The 21,076-nt window shown below is 41.5% G+C and overlaps 1 protein-coding gene across 1 annotated transcript in view; it reads left to right on the top strand.

Moving 5' to 3' along the window:
• VWA8 (von Willebrand factor A domain containing 8) overlaps positions 1-21,076 on the top strand; it is a 355,373-nt gene that overhangs the window by 308,546 nt on the left and 25,751 nt on the right. Inside the window, exons 39-40 of the mRNA XM_058670689.1 lie at positions 1,500-1,656; positions 7,174-7,282. Of these exons, the coding sequence (XP_058526672.1) occupies positions 1,500-1,656; positions 7,174-7,282 (266 nt within the window). The remainder of the gene's footprint in view (positions 1-1,499; positions 1,657-7,173; positions 7,283-21,076) is intronic.

The following is a 21,076-nucleotide window of genomic DNA, read 5'->3' as shown; positions in this document are numbered from 1 at the left end:
TAAAGATGAAATCAGGTGTGCTCCAATCACAGAATAAAAACACTGTAGTTAATGTACAGGCATGGTGTTCCTCAAAAGGAAATGAACTGCCTCAGCTTTCATCAAAGATGCAGTTCATGCCGAGTTCTCGTTTTCAGTTTATCAACCCAATTAAATCTCCAAGGCAGAAAAGAAAAACGCAGTATAATTTAGCCAAAGTCTAAAAGCTTTCAGTTTTTCCACTTTGTGAAAGTAGAAATGACCTCATTCTGTGCTACTCAGAGAATTACTTAAGTGATAATAGGAAGCATAGGCTCATATGTGCTACATGCTTTTCTCCACATAAACTAAAAATACTCATCTCCCCATTAATAGATGAGATTGAGACACAAAGAAGTTAAGTGTCTTTGGGGAAGTAAAGACAGACAGCTAGCAAAATTGGAGCCAGGATTCAAACTCAGGCATTCTGACTTCCATACAGAACTATGCAGTATCATTATTCTTTATTATGTAACACTACTATACCATACTGTATCACTATGCCTTACTATACTGTATACTATACTGTACTATACTGTCCATGTTGGATTCTCTTCTAAACTCCCAAGTTGTGTAAATGAACATAAGGAACTTATTACTAATGTTCCAGTAATAGGAAGAATGAACAGGTGGCTCCAAAATCAAATATAACAAATATATGTAGATATTTTCTTTGGTCAACTGAGCATTTTAAAATAATTTGGACTAGGGTGTATTTGGACAAAAATTAAGTTCTGTCTAGTTACCAAATATCACCACTGTTTCTTATGATTTTTCTGGCTAGCCTTTTAGGCATGTAATTCATATTTTGTCATAAATAGTTCCTATACTACCATATAATGTCTACTTGCAAGCACATAAGCCTGAATTACAGTGGCAAACACTGTTCCAAAGCTGACATTTATCTGTTGTGTGGCTTAAAGGTAAACTTCAAAGTTTATAATAATTGGCTTTTAATCTAGACTAAACCAAAGAGATGAGGTCACTTAACTTGTTTTCAACAATTTTCAAAGCACAAAACAGTATTAATGTCTGAGGCTGTGTTGCAGTAATTTAACCAAAAAAATAAGCACCATTTAACCATGAAACGTATTTTGTCTGTGATATTCAAACCCATCAAGAAAGTTCAGAGAGATGCCAATAAAATTATTCCATTCACCTTATAGTTAGTGGGAAAAGAGAAATATCCCTTGAAGAACAAAAACCAGGAAGTGAGAGTAAGGACTCCTATGGGGTAGAGGCATCAATTCAAGTGTCCTCCAATTTGGACTTCCAGTAGGGATAGATTGCAATGGGCAGAGAAAATGCAAAGCAGGCTCACCGGGGGACAGCTTTGTTTCCACAAGCAGGTGATATGCTGATTTATCTAATGACCAAGTAAAAGGACTGTACCTTACAGAACCACCTGAAAGCCCTGAGTTGACCCTGGATTGGTGCTCAGTTTGAGACTTATCTTCTCGATTCTCATGTTTTCCTTCCAGGGGGAAGAGACACAGCAGGGCTGGGGGGCAAAGGAGGTCCCTACCGGCTGGATGCAGGCCACCCAGTGTACCAGATCTCTGATGCTGAAAAAGATGCAGTGCCCGAAGAGGTCAAAAGAGCTGCGCGAGAGATGGGCCAGAGAGCATTTCAGCAGAGGTTGGTGATGGTCCTGCCACCTCTGCAATAGTGCTGTCAACAATGTATATATATGCACAAACTTGTATACACACACACCTACTGCCTGATATATGCTAAGACCTCCTGATACAGAGGCTGTCCACTCTTGGCAGTGTGAAGGCCAGGGTCAGTGGCCTTCGTCAGCATGGTGGTTCAGCAAGTTACACCATCACCAGTAAGCAGCATCCCAAATGGGCACCCGTTGTTGTCTTCAGCTACCACACTTCTGATCCAGCTGCCTACTAATGTGCTTGGGAGAGCAGTAAAAGTTGACTGAGTTCTTGTGTCCCTACCAAACCACCTAGGGTGAACCCCACTTTAGTAGGGTTGTTCAAGGCTCCTGGCTTTGGCCTGACCCACTCCTGGCCATTGTGGTTATTTGTGAAGTGAACTAACAAATGAAGGATTCTCTCTCTCTGTAATTCTGCTTTTCAAATAAATAAGTAAATCTCTTAGAAAAGGAAAAGGTCCTGGGAAGAGAAGGTTTCGAAAAGATTTAGAAAGTTCTAGAAGAAAAAAGAACTTGCATGAGCATATTGTCATTGTTAGGAAGAATCAGCTTTCCCACCCAAGATAAGGAGGGGATCAGCTGGGAAGAGGAGGTAGTGGGGTTGGATAGGCAAGCCTTGTCAGCAGGCAAAGACGTTGACACCTAGGTTGATGAGCTTGTGTGCATTGCACAGCTATGCTGGACTGCTTTCCACCTATGCAAAAACTAAGAATCCACATGCTGCTTTCACTAGATTCCCATGTGTGTTCTCCTGAAAGTGGAAAATACCAAAGTCAAAAATGCCATTGTCCTCTTTCCGATTGAGGGCCTGAAGCTGTGGTTTGGGAAGCAGATTTACATGCCTGTGCTCTGTGAAGGGTGGGTTAATTTAAAAAAAAAAAAAGCATGCTCTGGTGTCTGTGAATTATGAAATTCCTCCCACGGAGAACATCTGGTGCTTCATGACTTGCCTGCCACGCTTCCACATCCTGCAAGTAAACAGTAGAGAACAATAGAGAGGAGAGTGCAAGCCCTGCCTGCCTGCCGCACCCTCAGGAAAGCCTGCAGGCTCTGGGGCGCTGGTGGGCTCAGCAGGAAAGTCTCTGCATCAGAAGCAAGAGCAGTGCTCTCTGCCATTCCACTGGCAGACCACGCTTGAATCTGCTCTTCCAAAGGTGGGGGACTTGACTCTTTCTCCCAGAGAGGGTTATATGGATAGTTAACCATTAGAAAAAAAGCTTTGGAAGCTGCTTGGGAAAAAAAAAGTACTTTGTCAAAAATCATTCTACATTTCCTAGTAATAATATTTCCATCTAGGAAAAGATACAATTAGATATGTATAGTCATTTCCTGTCCCCACAGTGAGCTCCAATTGTTTCCAGGTTCAAAACTTCACAAGAAATTGTCCAGTCTGAGTCTCTGTCCAAGTGGAGAGGGTACCTAGCACACCGGTACTTAGCACACCGGTAGTTCATAGGAAGGAGGAGGCCATGCAGTAGAGCTGGGGCTCAAGCACCCAGTCCTTGTCTGCTTGCCAAATACCCAAGGGAGCCTGATTCTATTAAGGACCATTGGCTCACAGTGAGAAGAGGCCAAGAGGCATCCATGGAGAAATCTCATCCGAGTAAGAGAGATTACTAGAGGGCTAAGAGGAAGGAGGTGGACCAGGCTGTGAGAAATCCGGGGAGTGAGGAAGGGGACAAATGAAGACACATGGAGAGCTTCAGCCAGGAGCACAGCAGAGTGCTAAGAGAAAGATGCTGCTCTTTTCGGGCAGAAATGAGACTTTGATCCCATTTGATGAGTATTCCATATAGTATTGCTGAAGATGCTTCTTTTACTTTTTGGTAAGGAACTTTTCAAACATAAAAGGAAAGGAAAGCATGTAACAATCTCTATGGACCCAAACCCCCCCCCCCCAACTTTAAGAAGAAAAATCTGGAAAACCAGTGTCCACTCCTAGATTATCATGAAACTTACCCAAATGTTCTATTATCTCATTGTAAATATTCCAGTGTGTCTCTGTAATATGGAAACTCAGCAAAATTCAGGCACACAATACCATTATTATGTCTTAAAAAGCAATAATTCTTTAGTCATCAAATAATCCACTTTAAAGCTGTACTGCCCCTCCAGGCACATGCCAAATGACATCACACCCTGCGATTTATGCTTTTACAGCAACCTGCACCTTTGCTCCAAAAGGCTTACCACTGGCTCCCAGTTTTATTATTTGTGTAATTAGTTGATTGTCTCTCCAAGGACTGTACATTTCTCCAGGGCAAGAATTTATGCTTTGTGCTCTAGTGCAACCTTAGAGCCTACAGCCAGGACCAGGTATATGGCAAATATTCCTATACATTTGTGGAATCAGTAATACACTCATACATGGAAATAATGGTGTCATCTTTTAGAACCAGCCACGGAGACTGGCTGGAATGAGGCAGGCCCAGCCCCCAACCAGAAGGTCCTTTCTGTTGCCTCGAAGAATGTAGTCCTACTGATGGGTTCTTGACATCATCATCAACCTAGCATTTAGTTAGCGTTCATTTGTATCTGGTTTTAACCTAGATGCCTGTCCATACAGATCACAAATTGCTTAACTCAAGCCAACTAACACAGAGAGACAAGCATCAGACATGCATAAAATGGAACAGAAAAATTACACCAAGAAAAAGTGAATGAACTAGACAATGAAGTACTCATGCACACTTTAAAAAGCATTTAGAGTGAGCACCAGCTGGGGGAAATTGTCTCCACTACCATTTGCAAAACTAATCAGCCTCACACAGGGGTCTCAACTTGTGTTTGTCTTCCTCAAAATTGATTTTAAATTATAGTGCTTAAATCTGAACTATAAGAAGTAAAATGAGAACTAAGATTCCCAGACTCTTACGTAACAATAAATATACCCTTTATAAATACACTGTGCCAAAGAGGTGAAGTTTGCATGCAGAGTGCTAGGATATGAAGCATCTGGGCCCTGCAGCTTTGATCAGTTAGCAGAAGGAGAAAGAAATATGTTCCACTCGTTTTATGGGCTCGAAGGTGTGAGAAATGGGGAGGTAGTCTGATCCAGAGGTGAAAATTGCCTGTTTTCTTTCTCCATGATCTGCTTTGGTCTTCATCTTTCAGAAATGTTTGGCAGGTTTGAATGCCATTTAGCCAATCTTCTGAAATATGATAAAATCTGGAATATGATTTCCACATTTCTTCACAGTTAAATGAGCATGTGGAGTGGTTTCGGAGGCAATCTGGCGGCTCCAGAGGTAACCCCTATAACTGGAGCTAATTATAAATTCCCTGCAAAAGCCATTCTGGCTTCAGGTGACTTACTAACATGTGCACTGATACGTAAAAGTGTATGTTGTGTGTTTGCAAGCATAGGTATATGTTCTCTTCTCCTTCCCCTCCCATCACCATATAAATACCCCAAAGGCAAGCTATGTCTACATTTTTCCTGACTGGTACCAACATCCTTTATTTAAGAAAGATACATTGGCTTCTTAAGTATGACGTGGGTAGGCAGCATACCTTGTGGTGTTCTGTCAGCCTTCATACTTGACACATAGCTTAACAGAAATGTATAGAGAGCTCAGAGATTGTCCAAACAAAATGTTGATAAGCCTTGAGACAGTCAATTGTATGTGAGTATGTGTATTTCTTCTTGATAAAAGGAATACACATATATTTGCACATGTATGTGTCTATATGTTTATTTTTACGTATAAACATATATATTACTTTTTTGTTTTTAAAGCAGTTACTAGAGTTAGATGTGCACCTTGCAATAGCACCCTGATGGACAACTGTCCAACTGTCATAGTGGCCTTGTCTACATTTCCCTTTTGGTAGTGTTTTCAAAGTGCTGTCCAACAGCATTTATTGAATGCCACTGTGTGCCAGGCACTGTGCCAGGTACTAGAGATTCAAAGAAAAAAATAAGATGTGATTCTTTTCCAAGAAGAATAAAACAAAGTATTAGAGTAAACCTCATGTAGCAAATACTATTTTCACTGAATTTTTGGTTTGTTAGACACATACACAGTTGTATTTACTGGATCTCAATGGAAAATATATTTCCTACAGTGGAAGAGAAAAATTTGAAAAACAGTGTGACGGAAGAGAATAGCACTTTTATTAAGGCAATAAGCTATACATGTTCCATAGTAAATGTCCACGCAAAGTGCTCAAAAATGAAATGGTCAGTTTTTCCCAAGAGAACAAGCCAAACTTAATAGGACGTGACTGTTAATCTGAGTCTTGAAACCTGAACTTCTGATAGCTAACTCACGTGGTAACAGCAAGCAGTATCAATCAGCGTTATGGTCACCTGATCCTAGCACTGAGTGGTTATTTTTTTAAGGTATATTTTATTTATTTGAAATGCAGAGTTATAGAGAGGAAGGGAGAGACTAAAAAAGAGCTCTTCTACCTACTGGCTTACTCTCAATAGCCACATGGCCACGGCCAGATCAAAGCCAGAAGCCAAAAACTTCTTGCAGATCTCCCACATGGGTATAGGGGTCCAAAGACTGGAGCCATCTTCTACTGCTTTCCCAGGTGCATTGTGGACACAGCACTGCAAAACCTAAAAGAGGTTTCAGTGATCGCACCTCTACTTCAGTAGACAGAGAAGTAGAGACAGAGAGAGAGAGATCTCCCACCTGCCTACTCACTTTGTCCGTGCAGTTCCATCAGGGTCTCCCACTACCTGAACCATCTCCTGCGGTCTGCCAGGATGTGCGTTAGCAGGGAGCTGGAATTGGGAAAGAATCCAGGTCTCAAAGACGAGCACTCTGACATAGGATGCAGCATCTCCATTGGCATCTAAACCAAAAGACCCTTAAGTTGATGAATTTCAAGTAATCCTGAGCCTTATTTAGATTGAAGGCATTTTTTTTTTTTGGTTTATTGTGAGTCAAGTGCCATGGTAGACCCTGCCATGGTAGACCCTATAAAGAGGAGGTAGATTCAGCCCTTACCGGAAGAAGCACAGGTCTACTGGAAAGACAGAAGCAGATAACCAGTGCACAGCTAGTAAACGCCCTGAGGGAGGGATGGAATGAAAAAAGAGCACAGACTCCGAGAAAGCCATCATTGATTTGAGTCCTGCAAGGTATGTTGGAGTGAACAGGCAAAGAGGTGGAAGAGAGACACTTCCAGAAGCACCAAGGTGCGGCCCCACTGTGTGCAGAGAGCTGTCTGTAGGCCTAGGGACTGCAGCAGAAACAAGTGGTGACAGGTGATGAAAAGGAGCAGTGAACTGAGGGAAGGAAGGTTATAAAGTTTAAGAACCACAATAAAAGGAAAATGTAATGTCCTATTTCATGTACACTGTCAGCAATTTTAGCAAACTCTCATGTAAGAATACATAGTAACACATTAGAGCATATTCTTTGAACTTGCACCAAAAATGAACTTATCATTTAATTTTATTTTTCACACAAGCCTTTCAAAGTACCCTCCTGCATGATTTAAGCTGCTTTTTTCTGCTCTGGTTCTAGGCTAAAGGAGATCCAAATGAGTGAATACGATGCTGCGACCTATGAAAGGTTTTCAGGTGCTGTTCGCCGGCAAGTGCACTCCCTCCGAATTATCCTGGATAATTTGCAGGTAAGTCTTCCATGTATGGACCAAGCAGAGAATTTGAATCCAAAGCTTAACTCATTCCAGAACTGTTAGAGAAGATATCCAGACCCTAGTCAGCCAGTCAGAGAAACAGTTCAGCAACACCAAACTGCCCGCATAAAGCTGCACACTCTCCCCACAGCTCTGTGATTGAATTCCTGAAAGGAAAAGTGGCTGACCTCACCTTCCTGCCTGTCCAGGAAGCTGTCATCTTACCAGTCACTCTAGCAGACACCCAACTTCCTGATCTGCCTGCTAACCAACATCCCAGCCCACCCAGAATCACCAACATAAGATCTGTGAGCATCTCACCTCTACTGGGAATTTATAAATGGAAATCTCTTCTACAAGTCAGCTTGGCATCACCAAAGAGTCAGGAGTGTCTGGGATCACCCAGGTTGTCCATTCGCTGTGCTTCCCAGCATCGCCGCCTCCTGCCCTTCTCCTGGCCATGTTGTCCACCTTTTGCAATTTCACAAAACCATTTCTGTTTCTGAACCACTTGATAGTGTCATTACTTCCTGAAAATGTTAAGATGTGGTAGTACTTCCTAAGCCGTGCCTGCTATTATTTAAAGATTTTACATTTGAAAGTATACCATGTCGATTTGCACAATTCTCCCCTAAAATCACAAAGGAAAGTCAGATGAGCTTGTCTACAGAGAAGACAATGCCTCTTTTGAGGGCAGAGCCCAGGGCTGGGAGCTGAGCCAGGGGGCCATCTCCTCTCCACTGTGCAATCCTGAAGTATTTGGAGTTGGTTTCCTCCAGTTATGCCCTTGCCCTCTTTGGTTCCTACTTGGAGCTGTTCTTTTGAAGGAAGTTTTATTGTTTTATTGCCAGATACTAGCAGTTATAAGTTCTGTGACACTGTTTTAATCCACTACCTTCACTCCAAATTCTGGGAAGTCGTCGCTTTTAAGAATACTTAATCTGTGTCAAAAGGTTAGGAAAATGGTTAATTAGGCGGCTAGTTTTGAAACTTGAAGAATGTAGGAATTAAGTCATTTGCTTTGAAAATGTCAAATGAAGACTGGCATTGTGGTAGAGTGGATTAAACCACAGCTTACTATGCCAACAACATGTCATATCTGAACACTGGTTCTTATCCTGGTCTCAACCCAGCTTCCTGCTGATGTACCATGGAAAGCAGTGATTGGTGGCCCAAGTGCCTGGGCCCCTGCCATGTTACACACCAGGGTGGAGCACCTGGCTCTTGGCTTCAGCCTGGTCCAACCATGCCTATTGTGGCAGTTTGGGAAGTAAACCAGTGGATGGGAGATTCTCTTCTGTCTCTTATTCTATCTTCTGTTGTTCTGCCTTTCAAAGAAATGAATAAAGATATATAAATATAAGTGAAAAAATAAACATTTTTTAAAAATCTGTATGCAACAATGTAGGAAAAAACACTCTAGGGTTTTATCTAAACTGAATAACCTGGCAGTGAATGGTTTAATTTTCTGCCATAGTCCCTCACTTGTGAAGTGTTCCTTGCCCTGAGCATTGAAGGCTTGGTCAACTGCGTGGTGAGCTCTGAGCTTCAGGGCAAAGTGCTGATTGGGTAAGGGCTAATAGGAGTGGCTCACAGGATGAGAAGGAAGTGGGAAATGAGGCTTATACTAAGACTGAAAGATGAGTGTAATTCAGTCCTTCACTCATTTCTTAAGTTCTTCTTGCACACCAGGAATTAGGGACAGAAAATAAAATACAGCCCCTGCCTTCAAAGAAGGAACTCAAAGAAGACAACTCCTCTCTAATTAAAAAAAAAATCTATTTTTTAATATTCTTAAATGGATCAGGTGAATATCATATATTCAGAGTAACATTCTATCAGGGAAGTTTTTATTCTCTTCACCCCTGGAATAATTTTTAAAACCAGAGAAGTTAGAAAATAGCTTTTGGATATGCAGGAGGTAAAAACAGTTTAATCCTTGAATGAGTATGGAAAACAGCTGTAGGACTTTCATCTCCGGAAATCGTTGTTAATATCACCAACATTATAGCAGATAGTGGGCATTTATTGAGCATTTACCATGTGCTGAGCCCTCTCTTAAGTGCCTTACATTGTCAACATCATTATCAAGATTGTCATCATAATCACCGTCCTGATGGAAGTTCCAGCTCTAGCACCAGACAGCCTTTGGTAAAATGGGAATGACAGGCAACAGTGCAGCAGTGAAGATTAACTCAGCAATAAGTGTATGCCATGTAGAATAGCACATAGTACGCAGCATGTGTCCCTGAAGGGCTGACTTCATTCAGCACTATCTTCCCCAAACTGCCAGTAGTTGGCTGCCTGGAAACCAGGCCAGGTTCCTAGTCGAGTACCTTGTCTTTATTGTGCTGTTTGTTCTCTATTATTGTCTATCTTTGATAGTTAGGAAATGAACATACAAGTATTTTCAATTCTAAGACTTTCATGAAAAACAGGTATTTTCTACCATCTTATAAATAAGGGAATTGAAAATTAGAAAGATGTTATAACTTTTCATGGGTTATGTGGCCAGATAAGCATATGCCTGAGCCCAAAAATCAGGTTCTTATTACCTGTTACTCCTCCAACCACATAATTCCATAAGAGGTATAAGTCTTGCGTGTGCTAATAAAGCATCTTGTATCATAATCCAAGTGCCACCTCAGTTCCAGGTGTTTCCATTACTACATTTTTATTTTTAATCCTTAGGCCACTTATCCTCAGGTAGATCTTCTGGTTGTCAATTTAGAGAGATGGAGGCAGGTAAAAAGATACCAGGACCAACAGTGGACAAGGCCATGTGGAGAATATGAAACCTCAGTTGATAATTAAAGCAAACTGTGATTTCATCCCCTAGCTCTTTTGAGGTTGCTATGTGTAATCCCAGTAACCATGGATGTTTCCTGGGTGACCAGCCCAAAGTCTGCCCAGGCAGTAGCAGATCATCATTTAAGGTGACTTTCCAAAACATGCCTCATGGCACACACCAACTCGTGCAGCTGGGTGGAGGTCTGAGGAACATGAAGTGCTGTAGCTAATACCCATGCTAACATGTGCTTCTAATATGTGTCTGCACCACAACACGTGTCAGTCTTCTCTGGTAAGATGGCTTTTGTCAGAAACCTTCCCTGGATGTGGCCTGATTCTGTATGTGATATCATTGAGTTTTGGTGATTGGACCTTTTTCCCTTTTCTGAGTAAGTAGCAACAACTTTCTCATCACAATAGGAGGATGGATAAATACATTCAGCTATGCTCGGGGCTCAATCTCAATCTCTGGTTGCAGGCTTCGCTAACAAAACAAAGGAGCCATTTCCACCAAAAAAAAAAGGTCCTGACTTAATCATGTCTTCTCGCCTGTGTTTTACTAATCTTTAATCAGTAATTTCATTTGCAGCCTAAACTCAATTAACTTTTCTCTGATTGCCTTGGCTAGCATGGTCTCTTCATGACCCAATAAGTATCTTCCTTTCTTCTTATCTGGTGTTTCAGAATGAACACTGTTCATGTGAATAGTGTTGTTGATCACTAACTGGTGCTTGGCACTGAGGGCATAAAGGTTGGTAAAATTCTCTCCATATACTAAGAAAATCTAGGCTGAAGGGAGAGAGAAGACGAGCATCTGGATGGATCCTTTCAGTTTAATATGCTAAATGACTGCATAGAGGGTTGCCATGAGTGGGGCAGAATCCCAGGGGAAAGAGACCCCAGGTTATGTTCTGAAGGACAGGATGCCTGAGCTAATTCTTGAAGGATGCAGGGCCATGACCCAGACCCAGACAGAGAAGCAGAGAAACATCACAAGCTATCTGAGACGTGAGCCCAGGGCAGAAGCTGGCAAGTTACAGCCAGTGTGAGATGCACCAGGGGCATGAGGGCAGAGAGAGGAGTGATCAGTTATGAACTTACACTCCATTCTGAGTGCCTCCTTTAGTCTTACTTAGGGAACAGAAAACATTTCCTCATTCCTTTTCTTCAGTCTGTGATAATGGTTTCCTTCATTGGACATTTACTGAATATATATACTTGCCTTCAGTGATTACCTTCTAGAGAAGATACAGGAAATACAAAACATTACAAAGAGGTTTTCAAAACGTTTGTGGAAATGCATTGACCCATGGGAGAAAATGGAAATGTTTCCAATAGAAAAATTATGCATTGATTTTATTTTCTGCATGAAAATACACATCTTTTAAGTTTGTTTTTTCTATGTGTATTTTGAAGTACTTTTTTGAAAAAAAAAAAGATTATTTGAAAGATTTACAGAAAGAGAAGAAGAGATGGAGAGAGATCTCCATCTGCTGACTTATTCCCCAAATGGCCACTATGGCTGGAGCGGGGCCAGTTCAAAAACAGAATCTTGGAGCTTCTTCCAGCTCTCCCATGTGGGTGCAGGGATCCAAGGACTTGGCATATCCTCTGCTGCTTTCTCATGCATCATATGAACAGGGAACTGGCTCAGAATTGAAGTAGCCAGAACTCAAACCAGTGCTGATACAGGGTGCTGGCAATGTAGGTAGAGGCTTAGCCTGCTCTCCCATGGCACGGGCCCCAGGAAGTATTTTTATGTACTGTAATTAGGGAAGAAAACATTAAGGTGTTTGAAAAATGAAGTGATGTATCATTATGAGGAAGTTTTGAAGCCATGGAGGTAGGAAGTTTCAGAGCAGAAAGTGTGGAAGCCAGAAAGCAAATCATAAAGCTCTTACAGTTATTCAGGTGAGATGTGATAGAAACCAGCGTGTTTTAAGATGAAAACAAAATCAGAAGGACTAGGAGACAGTGACTGACTGAATGTGGGGTCAGGGAGGTGGTGAGGGTTCAAGCCTCAGAGGACAGAAATATGGGATGCACTGAAATGAGAAACTTGTGAACAAAGCACTTGCTTGTTTAGAATATTAGCATGTTCTCTCACTACTGGGACACCTTGGTATAAATGGCAAGTGTGATATTTGAAAATTTTTTGCCATGTCAATCTGAAGTACAGAGGCAAGGCTAGGACCGGAGAAGATTACAAATTTATAGCTATGTGTCTGTATAAGTGTATGGTGGTCTGTATGGGAAGCATCCCAAGCCAAGAGAGACGTGTTACCTAAAGGAAGAGTCTAAAGTGAAGTGAAAGGAAGAGTAAAGAACCACGTCACGGAACTTCTGCACTGCAGGCAGAGCAGCAAAGTTCGTTGATAGGATCACCTTCTCTTCCGGGCCACTGTGAGAGGACAGCTTCAACCCAGGGCAGCCTAGGAATATAGTCCTGACTTTCAAGCTGTACAAGCAGGGGCATCACCAGAAGACCAGTAAAATCGTAGAAAGCTATAAACAGCAAGAGACCTATGTGATAGTAGAAATCAGGATGGGATGCTAGTGACATCCAAGAAAGTTTGAGTTTTGCTAAATAAGGTGTCACAAGACCCCCACCACAGAAAACTCAAAAAGCTTACCAAGACAGGCAGCATTACCAGCAGGTGAGTAAGACACAATGAAATCTTGCAAATGTGGCTCAATAGGTGAGATGGGAGAAAGGAGAGTCTTAGAGATTGTGAGGTGCAGATCATATGGCTTCCATACTGTTGCTGCCAGAAGCAGTGCTGGCAAGGGATCCAGGTGCAGAGAGCTGGGTTTCAAGCAGTGGCTACAACAAGCAATAAGCTGGAAGGGAAGTAATACCAGGAAAGGGGCCAGCTCAGCCCCAACTTAAACGTGGCTCCTGGAGTAGATCAAACAAGAGACAAATGCTGACAAGTTGGCCCTATGGCAGTGGTTTTTCCAAACCAAATAAAAAATGTTCTGGAGACCAAGTCCTCATGCTGGGTCCTTCCACAGTTCCAATTCCTTCCCTGCAGAGTTCTTGAGCTGGTCATAGAGATTTAATTCAACATCCTGCCACCAGTTTGTAGTCCTCAAGGAAAGCTTTGTATAGTAACTAAGTGATCAGTAAATGAAACTGGGGAGAAGTCACCCATCTGTCCCTGAAGGGCTGTAACCATCTCATCATTAAAAACAAGGATATCAGGCCCAGCACGATTGCCTACGGGGCTAAATCCACACTTTGCATGCACTGATATCACATATGGGCTCCAGTTCATGTCCTGGCTGCTCCCTCCCATCCAGCTCCCTGCTTGTGGCCTGGGAAAGCAGTAGAGGATAGCCCAAAGCCCTAGGACACTGCACTCAAGTGGGAGACCCAGAAGAAGCTCCTGGCTTCAGAACAGCTTAACTCCAGCCATTGTGGCCACTTGGGGAGCAAACCCTCAGATGAAAGATCTTTCTCTGTGTTTTTCCTGCTCTCTGTAAATCTACCTTTCAAATAAAAACAAATAAATCTTTTTTTTAAACTTTGTGGAAAAATAAGAACATCAAAAAGGAAGTAGCTGGGGACCTGCAAGAAAGGTTGTATGCTGAGGCGAAGTACCAAGCATGCAAGATATGAAAAAAGGCTGTGTAGTTGGCCAAAAAATGTTCTTCAAGAAACACAAGATGTTTAGGAAACATCTGCTTTGTGTCTTGAGATTCAAAGAAACATAGGGTATGTGAAAGAAGGAATGGATTCAAAAGGATGTGGCTAAGAAGCAAGCAGCAGTAATAAGGGCGTCGAATGCAGGAAGGAAAGATGATAAGAAAAGTAAAAATTCAAGATCAAAATTTGAAACTATATTAAAAGAAAAAATAGTCTCAATTCAGTTTTAAGTCTGTACACTCTTGTGAGTGAAAACATTTCAAAGTTTTTTTCAGACTAACAGAATAAATGAAAAGAAAGCCAATCAATTAAAACAGAGTTGGGAGCTTGCACACAGAGCCACTGGCTGTCCCAGGAAGGAGAGTGCCTTTTGGCACCTGGCAAGTGCTCACTTAACAGGTACTGAGGAAACAGAGGAGAGTCCCACAGTGGACACCACCAGAGAAGGTACAGGAACAATCATCTGAGTAGTAGAACTGCACTGAGCCCAGGAGGAGCCCCAGGGTGCAGCCAGAGAACAATCGGAGCACCAGGCCGAGTGAAAGCAGAGACACGTGCACCTTGCCACATGCTTGGACATTAACATTTGAAAAATTAAAAATATCCTAAAGCCATACAAGGAGACAAAAAAATGAGCTATTATCAGAAAATCAAAAGTGACACATGAGCTGTCCTGGAAAGACCAAATACCATGGACAAAAAATGTCTGCCTGGCTTTGGGAAAAAGGTTAAGGCCCAAGTATTCTATACGTGGTGAAAGTACAGAGGTGGCAGAATGATATTTTCTGATCTTCAGAGACTTAAAACATGTACTTAAGTATCCTCCTTGGAAAATAATTTTAAATATGTGGATACACACATGCAAAGACATGCCATGCCTGTGTGTATACACATACATCTAATGTTCCAGCCAGTTAAGAAAGCATCCAAATTCCATAAGGATGGAAATTTTGTGGTGCTAAAAGACTAGCAGTGTACCCTGGAAGCAGTAAACACAGAATCATACCTAAATAATTGCAGCGAAATTGAAAGACAATTTAATATCAGTAATAATTCACTTTAAAATATCATTTAAATGATTATTTTAATATTTATTGTTTAGTTGAAAGAATTGCAGAGAGGTGGCGGAGGGTGGGGAGGAAGAGACAGACAGAGGTCTTCGATCATTGGTTCACTCCCTAAATGGGCACTATGACCAGAGCTGATCTGGTCCTAGTCTGGGAACCAGGATCTGTCTCCCAAGCAGGTGCCAGAGTCTGGGGATTTGAGCCATCTGCTGATGCTTGCTCAGGCTGAATAGGAAGCTGAATTAGGAGTAGGGAGCTGAATTGGAAGTAGAGCAGCCAGGACTTAAACTGGCCTTCATATGGGATCCTGGCATCACAGAGGGAGGATTAACTGGCTAACCCACTGCACCAGCTTTAAAAGTTAATGATTTTGGCCCCGCAGCGTGGCCTAGCGGCTAAAGTCCTCGCCTTGAAAGCCCCGGGATCCCATATGGGCGCCGGTTCTAGTCCCGGCAGCTCCACTTCCCATCCAGCTCCCTGCTTGTGGCCTGGGAAAGCAGTTGAGGACGGCCCAAAGCTTTGGGACCCTGCACCCGCATGGGAGACCCGGAAGAGGTTCCAGGTTCCCTGCATCGGATCGGCACATACCGGCCCATTGCGGCTCACTTGGGGAGTGAAACATCGGATGGAAGATCTTCCTCTCTGTCTCTCCTCTCTGTATATCCGGCTTTCCAATAATAATAAATCTTTAAAACAAAAAGTTAATGATTTAATAGTAATAAACAGAGCCAAATTGATCACAGAATTTTAAAAAGTAAAAATCAAGAATTTTGCATTACTTTTGTGCAGCAATTGGTCTTTCAGGGACAACACATGTTTCACTTTTGATTTTTTTATAATAGCTAATTTTTTGTGTCCTTGTATGACTTCAGTATATTTCCTTTATTTTTTGAATGCTGAAGTCCAAGCATTGTGGCAAGGTACATATATCTTTTGTGGGTTGGGTGAATTAAATTGGTATGGAAGAGGAATAGCAAGCAGTCAAAACACAATTATCTATGTTTCATGTGGAAGAGGCAAATGTTCTCATTGCTGAAATCATTAGAAAAATCAGTCTAGCAGATTTTATTTTAAACTCAATGTTAGGCTGGTGTTTCTACACATATTTCTTACGAATTACAGCATTTTTTTTTCTAGCACTCACTATATGCAAAGGGAAGCGCCATGAATAAGATGAAAGTCAGGAGAGCAGTGGCCCTGGTGACAAGAAGTGCTGGCTTCAGTAAACTGGGCATGAAGGCGGAAAGGCAGCACCAGAGATCACTAGGCAATGAGAGGAAGTGCCAGTGGATTAGGTGTGGGAGAAAGAGGAGTCAAAGAGCTCCTAGGGCCATGGCCTGAACAATAGGAAGGCTGGGATTATCCATTGCTCTTTGCTGGGATGGGGGGCGGGGGATGGTACCCAGAAGCAGCTTTTCAGGCAGGGCCTCAGGGTCTGAACTTGTTGAGTGTAAGATGACTATTACATATGCCCACCAACATGTGTGCTCCCCATCTTCCCTAAGGCATAAAATTTTTAATTATTTGTTTTTAATTTTCAAATTTTTCATTTATTCGAAAGAGAAACAGAGAGACTACAGATGGAAAGCGGGATCTCCAGTCTGTTGGCTCACTCCCCAGATGCCTACAGCAGCCAAGACAGGGTGGGCCAGCCTGAAGTCCTGAGCCAAGAACTGGGCCTTGCTCATGGGTAGGAGGAATCCAAGTGGTTGAGTCATCACCTGCTTTTTCTCAGGATGCACCATAGCAGGACTCTGACCCAAACACTGCCTCGTGTGCAGGATAGGAGCATCCCATGCAGTACCCCGCCATTGCCTCCAGTGCCTGCCCCACAACATTTTTAGTTTGAAGACCCGAAATTGTTGATATACCGGCTGTAAAATGATGATATATAGTCACACAAAGTAATAACATAGGATCTAAGAGTACAAATTCTGAGGAAAATCATCTTGCTGAATACATGTAAGCACCTTCCAAAAAGATGTTACTTCAGTAAGCAGGGAGTTCCTTGGAAGAAGAAAGTGCCTGCTTTCTCTTTTCTCTGACAGTGTTTCACTATTTAAAACTCCTAAGAACCCAACAGTTATATTACATTTTCTTTTAAGGTTTTTTTTTTTTTTCATTGGAAAGGTAGATTTATGGAGAGGAGAGAGAGAGAAAGATCTTCCATCCACTAGTTCACTCATTAAATGGCCACAACGGCTGATCAGAAACCAGGAACCAAGAACTTCCCCTAAGCCTCCCACATGGGTGCAGGTCCCAGGTTTTGGGCCAACCTCCACTGCTTTCCCAGGCCAGTCAGGAAGCTGGTTGGGAAGTGAAGCAGCTGGGACATGAACCAGTGCCCATATCAGATCCCAGCACTTGGAGGTGGAGGATTAGCCAATGGAGCCATTGTGCCAAGCTGCCTATTGTAAAGTATTAAGTATGAACTGCAGAGTAAAAACTTTCATTGTTAAAATCATCATTTTCACTTATTATTTGCTATTTTATAAAGGATAAAAAGAAATTCCTGGGCCTGATACAGTAGGCTAGCAGCTAAAGTCCTCGCCTTACATGATCTGGTATCCTATATGGGCACCAGTTCTAATCCTGGCAGCCCTTATTCCCATCCAACTCCCTGCTTGTGACCTGGGAAAGCAGTCCCAGATGTCCCAAAGCCTTGAGACCCTGTACTCATGTGGGACACCTGAAAGAGGCGCCTGTCTCCTGGCTTTGGATTGGCTCAACTCTGGCCAATGTAGCCACTTGGGGAGTGAATCAACAGACAGAAGATCTTCTTTCTGTCTCTCTTCCTCTCTGAATATCTGGTTTTCCAATAAAAATGAAATAAATCTTTAAAAAAAAAGAAATTTCCCTTAATCACCAAATCTTTTTGTTCAAATGGTATGGATAAGTAGCACAAAATTTTGTGTTGGTTGAATAATAATAATAATAATAATAATAATAATAATAATAATAGAAGCTAATGTTTATTAAGGGAACCACTATTTCCCAGGTATCCTCAAACATCCATTCATAATTATGCATCCACCCAAGCAAATACTTGATAACATCTATATGTCTTATTCTGTAGAATACACACTCACTGCAAAAATTAATTCTATTCCCAATATCTTCATTAAACAAATTCTAGAGGAATAAAAATTGACTTGACTATAGAATTTGTAGGAAAAGGGAATCTTGATTAAGTGAAGACTTAGGATTAATCACAATGCTTTCAGCACTAAAATCACAGGATAATGTTACAAACCACACAATGAGTGGTTTTTGTCAAGTTTACTCATTCTAATGCTCTCAGTACAATGTGTCTGTGGATATGTGTGTATGTGTGTGTGTACTTTCTGGTTAACCAACTGCAAGTATTTCCCAGAGAACGAGTGAACCAGAATGCATCATTCCCTGGGCATTTCTGTTAGTCTAATTGTTCTTTGAGTGGAAGTAATAAAATTTTACTTCTTTTGTAGAAAGTCTGTAATGTAGACTTTTTGCTAGCACTACCTAGCTTTGTATGAGCCCTCATTTGTATGGATTTATTGTCTTAATACAAAACAGCTGGACATATAACTATACTTGAAGCAACAGGAATATGTAATAAAGAACATCTTTGGCCATTTGTTATAAATAAAAGCGTGTATGTAAGTACAGTAGGAACTTACCATTTCAAGAAGAGTTTCAATTAGTCCCATAAAACACAGATGCCTGTATGTAGCTGTTTCTTCCTCCTTCAGTGGCTTTCTATAGAGTTTCCCCCAAAGCCCACTGCCCCCTAGAGCATCCATCTAGATAGGTCTCTTCCTGTTTTGAGTCACCAAGCATTGGTGGGCTGGCTGGAAGATGGAAAATAATGCCTGCCTTTATTTATCTAGGAGTTATGTACTTGAAAACCAATAAACTGAACCACCATTGTAAACGTGTATACCTAGTGATTCTAGATCAGATGGCTGAAACGTGCTTTCACTTCTCCAAAACTACTTGTTTGTAGTCCCAAAAATATCAGTGATGGTAGTAACAAAAATAATTCATTTATTTGCCAATAAAAAAAAATAAAGACATCACAACAGTGGCTAAAAGAATTTTTTTGATCTGTCACTGTCAGATGTTGGGAAGGATATAAGCAAACGTTCCTCTTGCACAGCTCATAGGAATAAAAATGGAAAAACCATGCTGGGAAACTTTTGCAATGTCTGCTAAAGCTCAAATATCCATGTTCTGTGGCCCAAAGTTTCCACCCAACAGAAACAGGCATACATCTGCTCTGGAAGACTTGTTCAGGAATACCAGTGATGACACTATTCATTATAGCCCCAAAGTGGGAACAATGGTTGTCAAATGGATGAATTAGGCAAAGCCATACAATGGAACACTGTTAAAGTCACGAAGGAAAATACAGTATAGATGCTCCATGACTAATGATGAGGTTACATGCTGATAAGCCCAACGTGGAAAGTGCTTGCAGTGTGTCTAGCCTGGCAAACGTCCACTGAGCTGCACAGAACACTATAGAATCTTAACTGTTTCCCTCCTTGATGGTGAAACTGGCTGGAAGCTGAGGCTGCTGTTACCACCCAGCATCTCAAGAGCTCAAAATCCAGCATGGTTTCTACTGAACACGACATTTTCCCTTTGCTGTAAGTCAGGGACCTCTAGCCCACCACACACATCAACATGGGTAACTCCCACAGAGATACTGTTGAGAAGAGATAGTTGAAGCCAGAATATATGCTGAAATTATCCATTTTCATAAAGTTCAAAAACAGGCAGACCTAATCCAGAATAGGGGCTAAATCTGGTGGGGTGAGGGTGAGGGGTAAAATCCAGAGTAGGAAAGACACTGAGGAATTTCAGAAGTATGATTAGTTAAAATGGCATGGTCATTTTGTAACCACTTACTGAGCTGTGCATTTAAGACTTACATACTTTAATATATACATACTACAATTACATTGGAAAAATTGACCCCCAAAATGAAGAGTGTAGCAGATTTAAAGCAAACAAAAGAAACACTTACTCTGCTCCCTCACTCTCACTACAATTTTTCCTAAATTATTTTATATTAAAAATGAAAAGAGTGTTTAAGCTGGGGAATTCCTCCCTTAAGGAGGGGAATAAGCCTTTTAGAAAAGGAAGCAGCACCAGCATGAGAAAATTTAGCCATAGAATCCCTAGATTATTATCGATGGCTGATCTAGAGGCAGCAAACATAATATCCTAAGGGAAAAGTATGTGTTTTATAACTCTGTAACTTCTTTACCACAGATAATAATAGGAACATATGCCTTACACAGGAACCCCTTTTGCCAATTTCTACAAAGCATGAATTATTGTTACCATGTGTACCACCAACAGAATGCCCCCATCCTTGGAGCTGCAGGCTTCTCTGGGTCATAACTGGAGTACTGTTATCACAGATGCCTCCCAACTCAGCATCCTCAGGTCTGTACCAGGTCCAGTTCCTTCCTTCTTTCTTTAGTCTCCAGAAGCTATGAGACTCTGATGCTACTCAGGACTAGATATCAGTTAGGGATAGCCCCCCCAAAATTAGAGATGGCTGATGAGATCTCTCTCCAACAAACCCAATAAAGAGAACTGGAAAACTTAATTCCCCTGATAACTGATAAATATCCTACTATGATTTATCCAAAAAGGGATATCTATAACAGCAAACCATAATTATTCCAGGTCATTTTCTTACTGTGGACTCTCTATAAATATATTTGGTAGCTCATTTCTTTTAGCATTAGATCATAGTCCTTCATCTAGGGTAGCACAGCACAGCTTGTTTGTCCTTCCACTTTAAGGACATCTTGGTTGCTTGCAGGTTTGGATTTGTGAGGGTTTTTGGATGGACATAAATTTGTAGCTTGTTTAGGTAAATAGTAAGGACTGAGTGAGTATTGAATGGGTAAGTATATGTTTTGGCAAGAAACTGCCAAGCTGTCTTCCCAAACAACATTAGCATTTTGTATCCTGCTGTGCCACATCTTTACCAGCGTTTGGTGTTGTCAGTATTTTGAATTTGGGCCATTCTAATAGGTGTGTAGTGATATCTCATGGTTGCTTTAATCTGCAATTCTGTGATGACATGTGATGGTGAACATCTGATGAGATGTTTATTTGCCAGCTGCTATCTTAATGAGATGTCTACTCAAGTCTTTCCCATTTCTGGATCCTTTTCTCCACATTGAATCTTTAGAGTTCTTTGTATGTTTTCAATAACAAAACTGTATCAGACATATCTTTTGCAAATATTTTCTCTGAGAGTATGGCTTGTCTTTTCAT

This window comes from Ochotona princeps, chromosome 12 (genome assembly GCF_030435755.1).
Source record: "Ochotona princeps isolate mOchPri1 chromosome 12, mOchPri1.hap1, whole genome shotgun sequence".
Taxonomy (NCBI): domain Eukaryota; kingdom Metazoa; phylum Chordata; class Mammalia; order Lagomorpha; family Ochotonidae; genus Ochotona; species Ochotona princeps.
The sequence above is the reverse complement of the archived record's forward strand: the minus strand, read 5'-3'. Positions and strand labels throughout refer to the sequence as shown.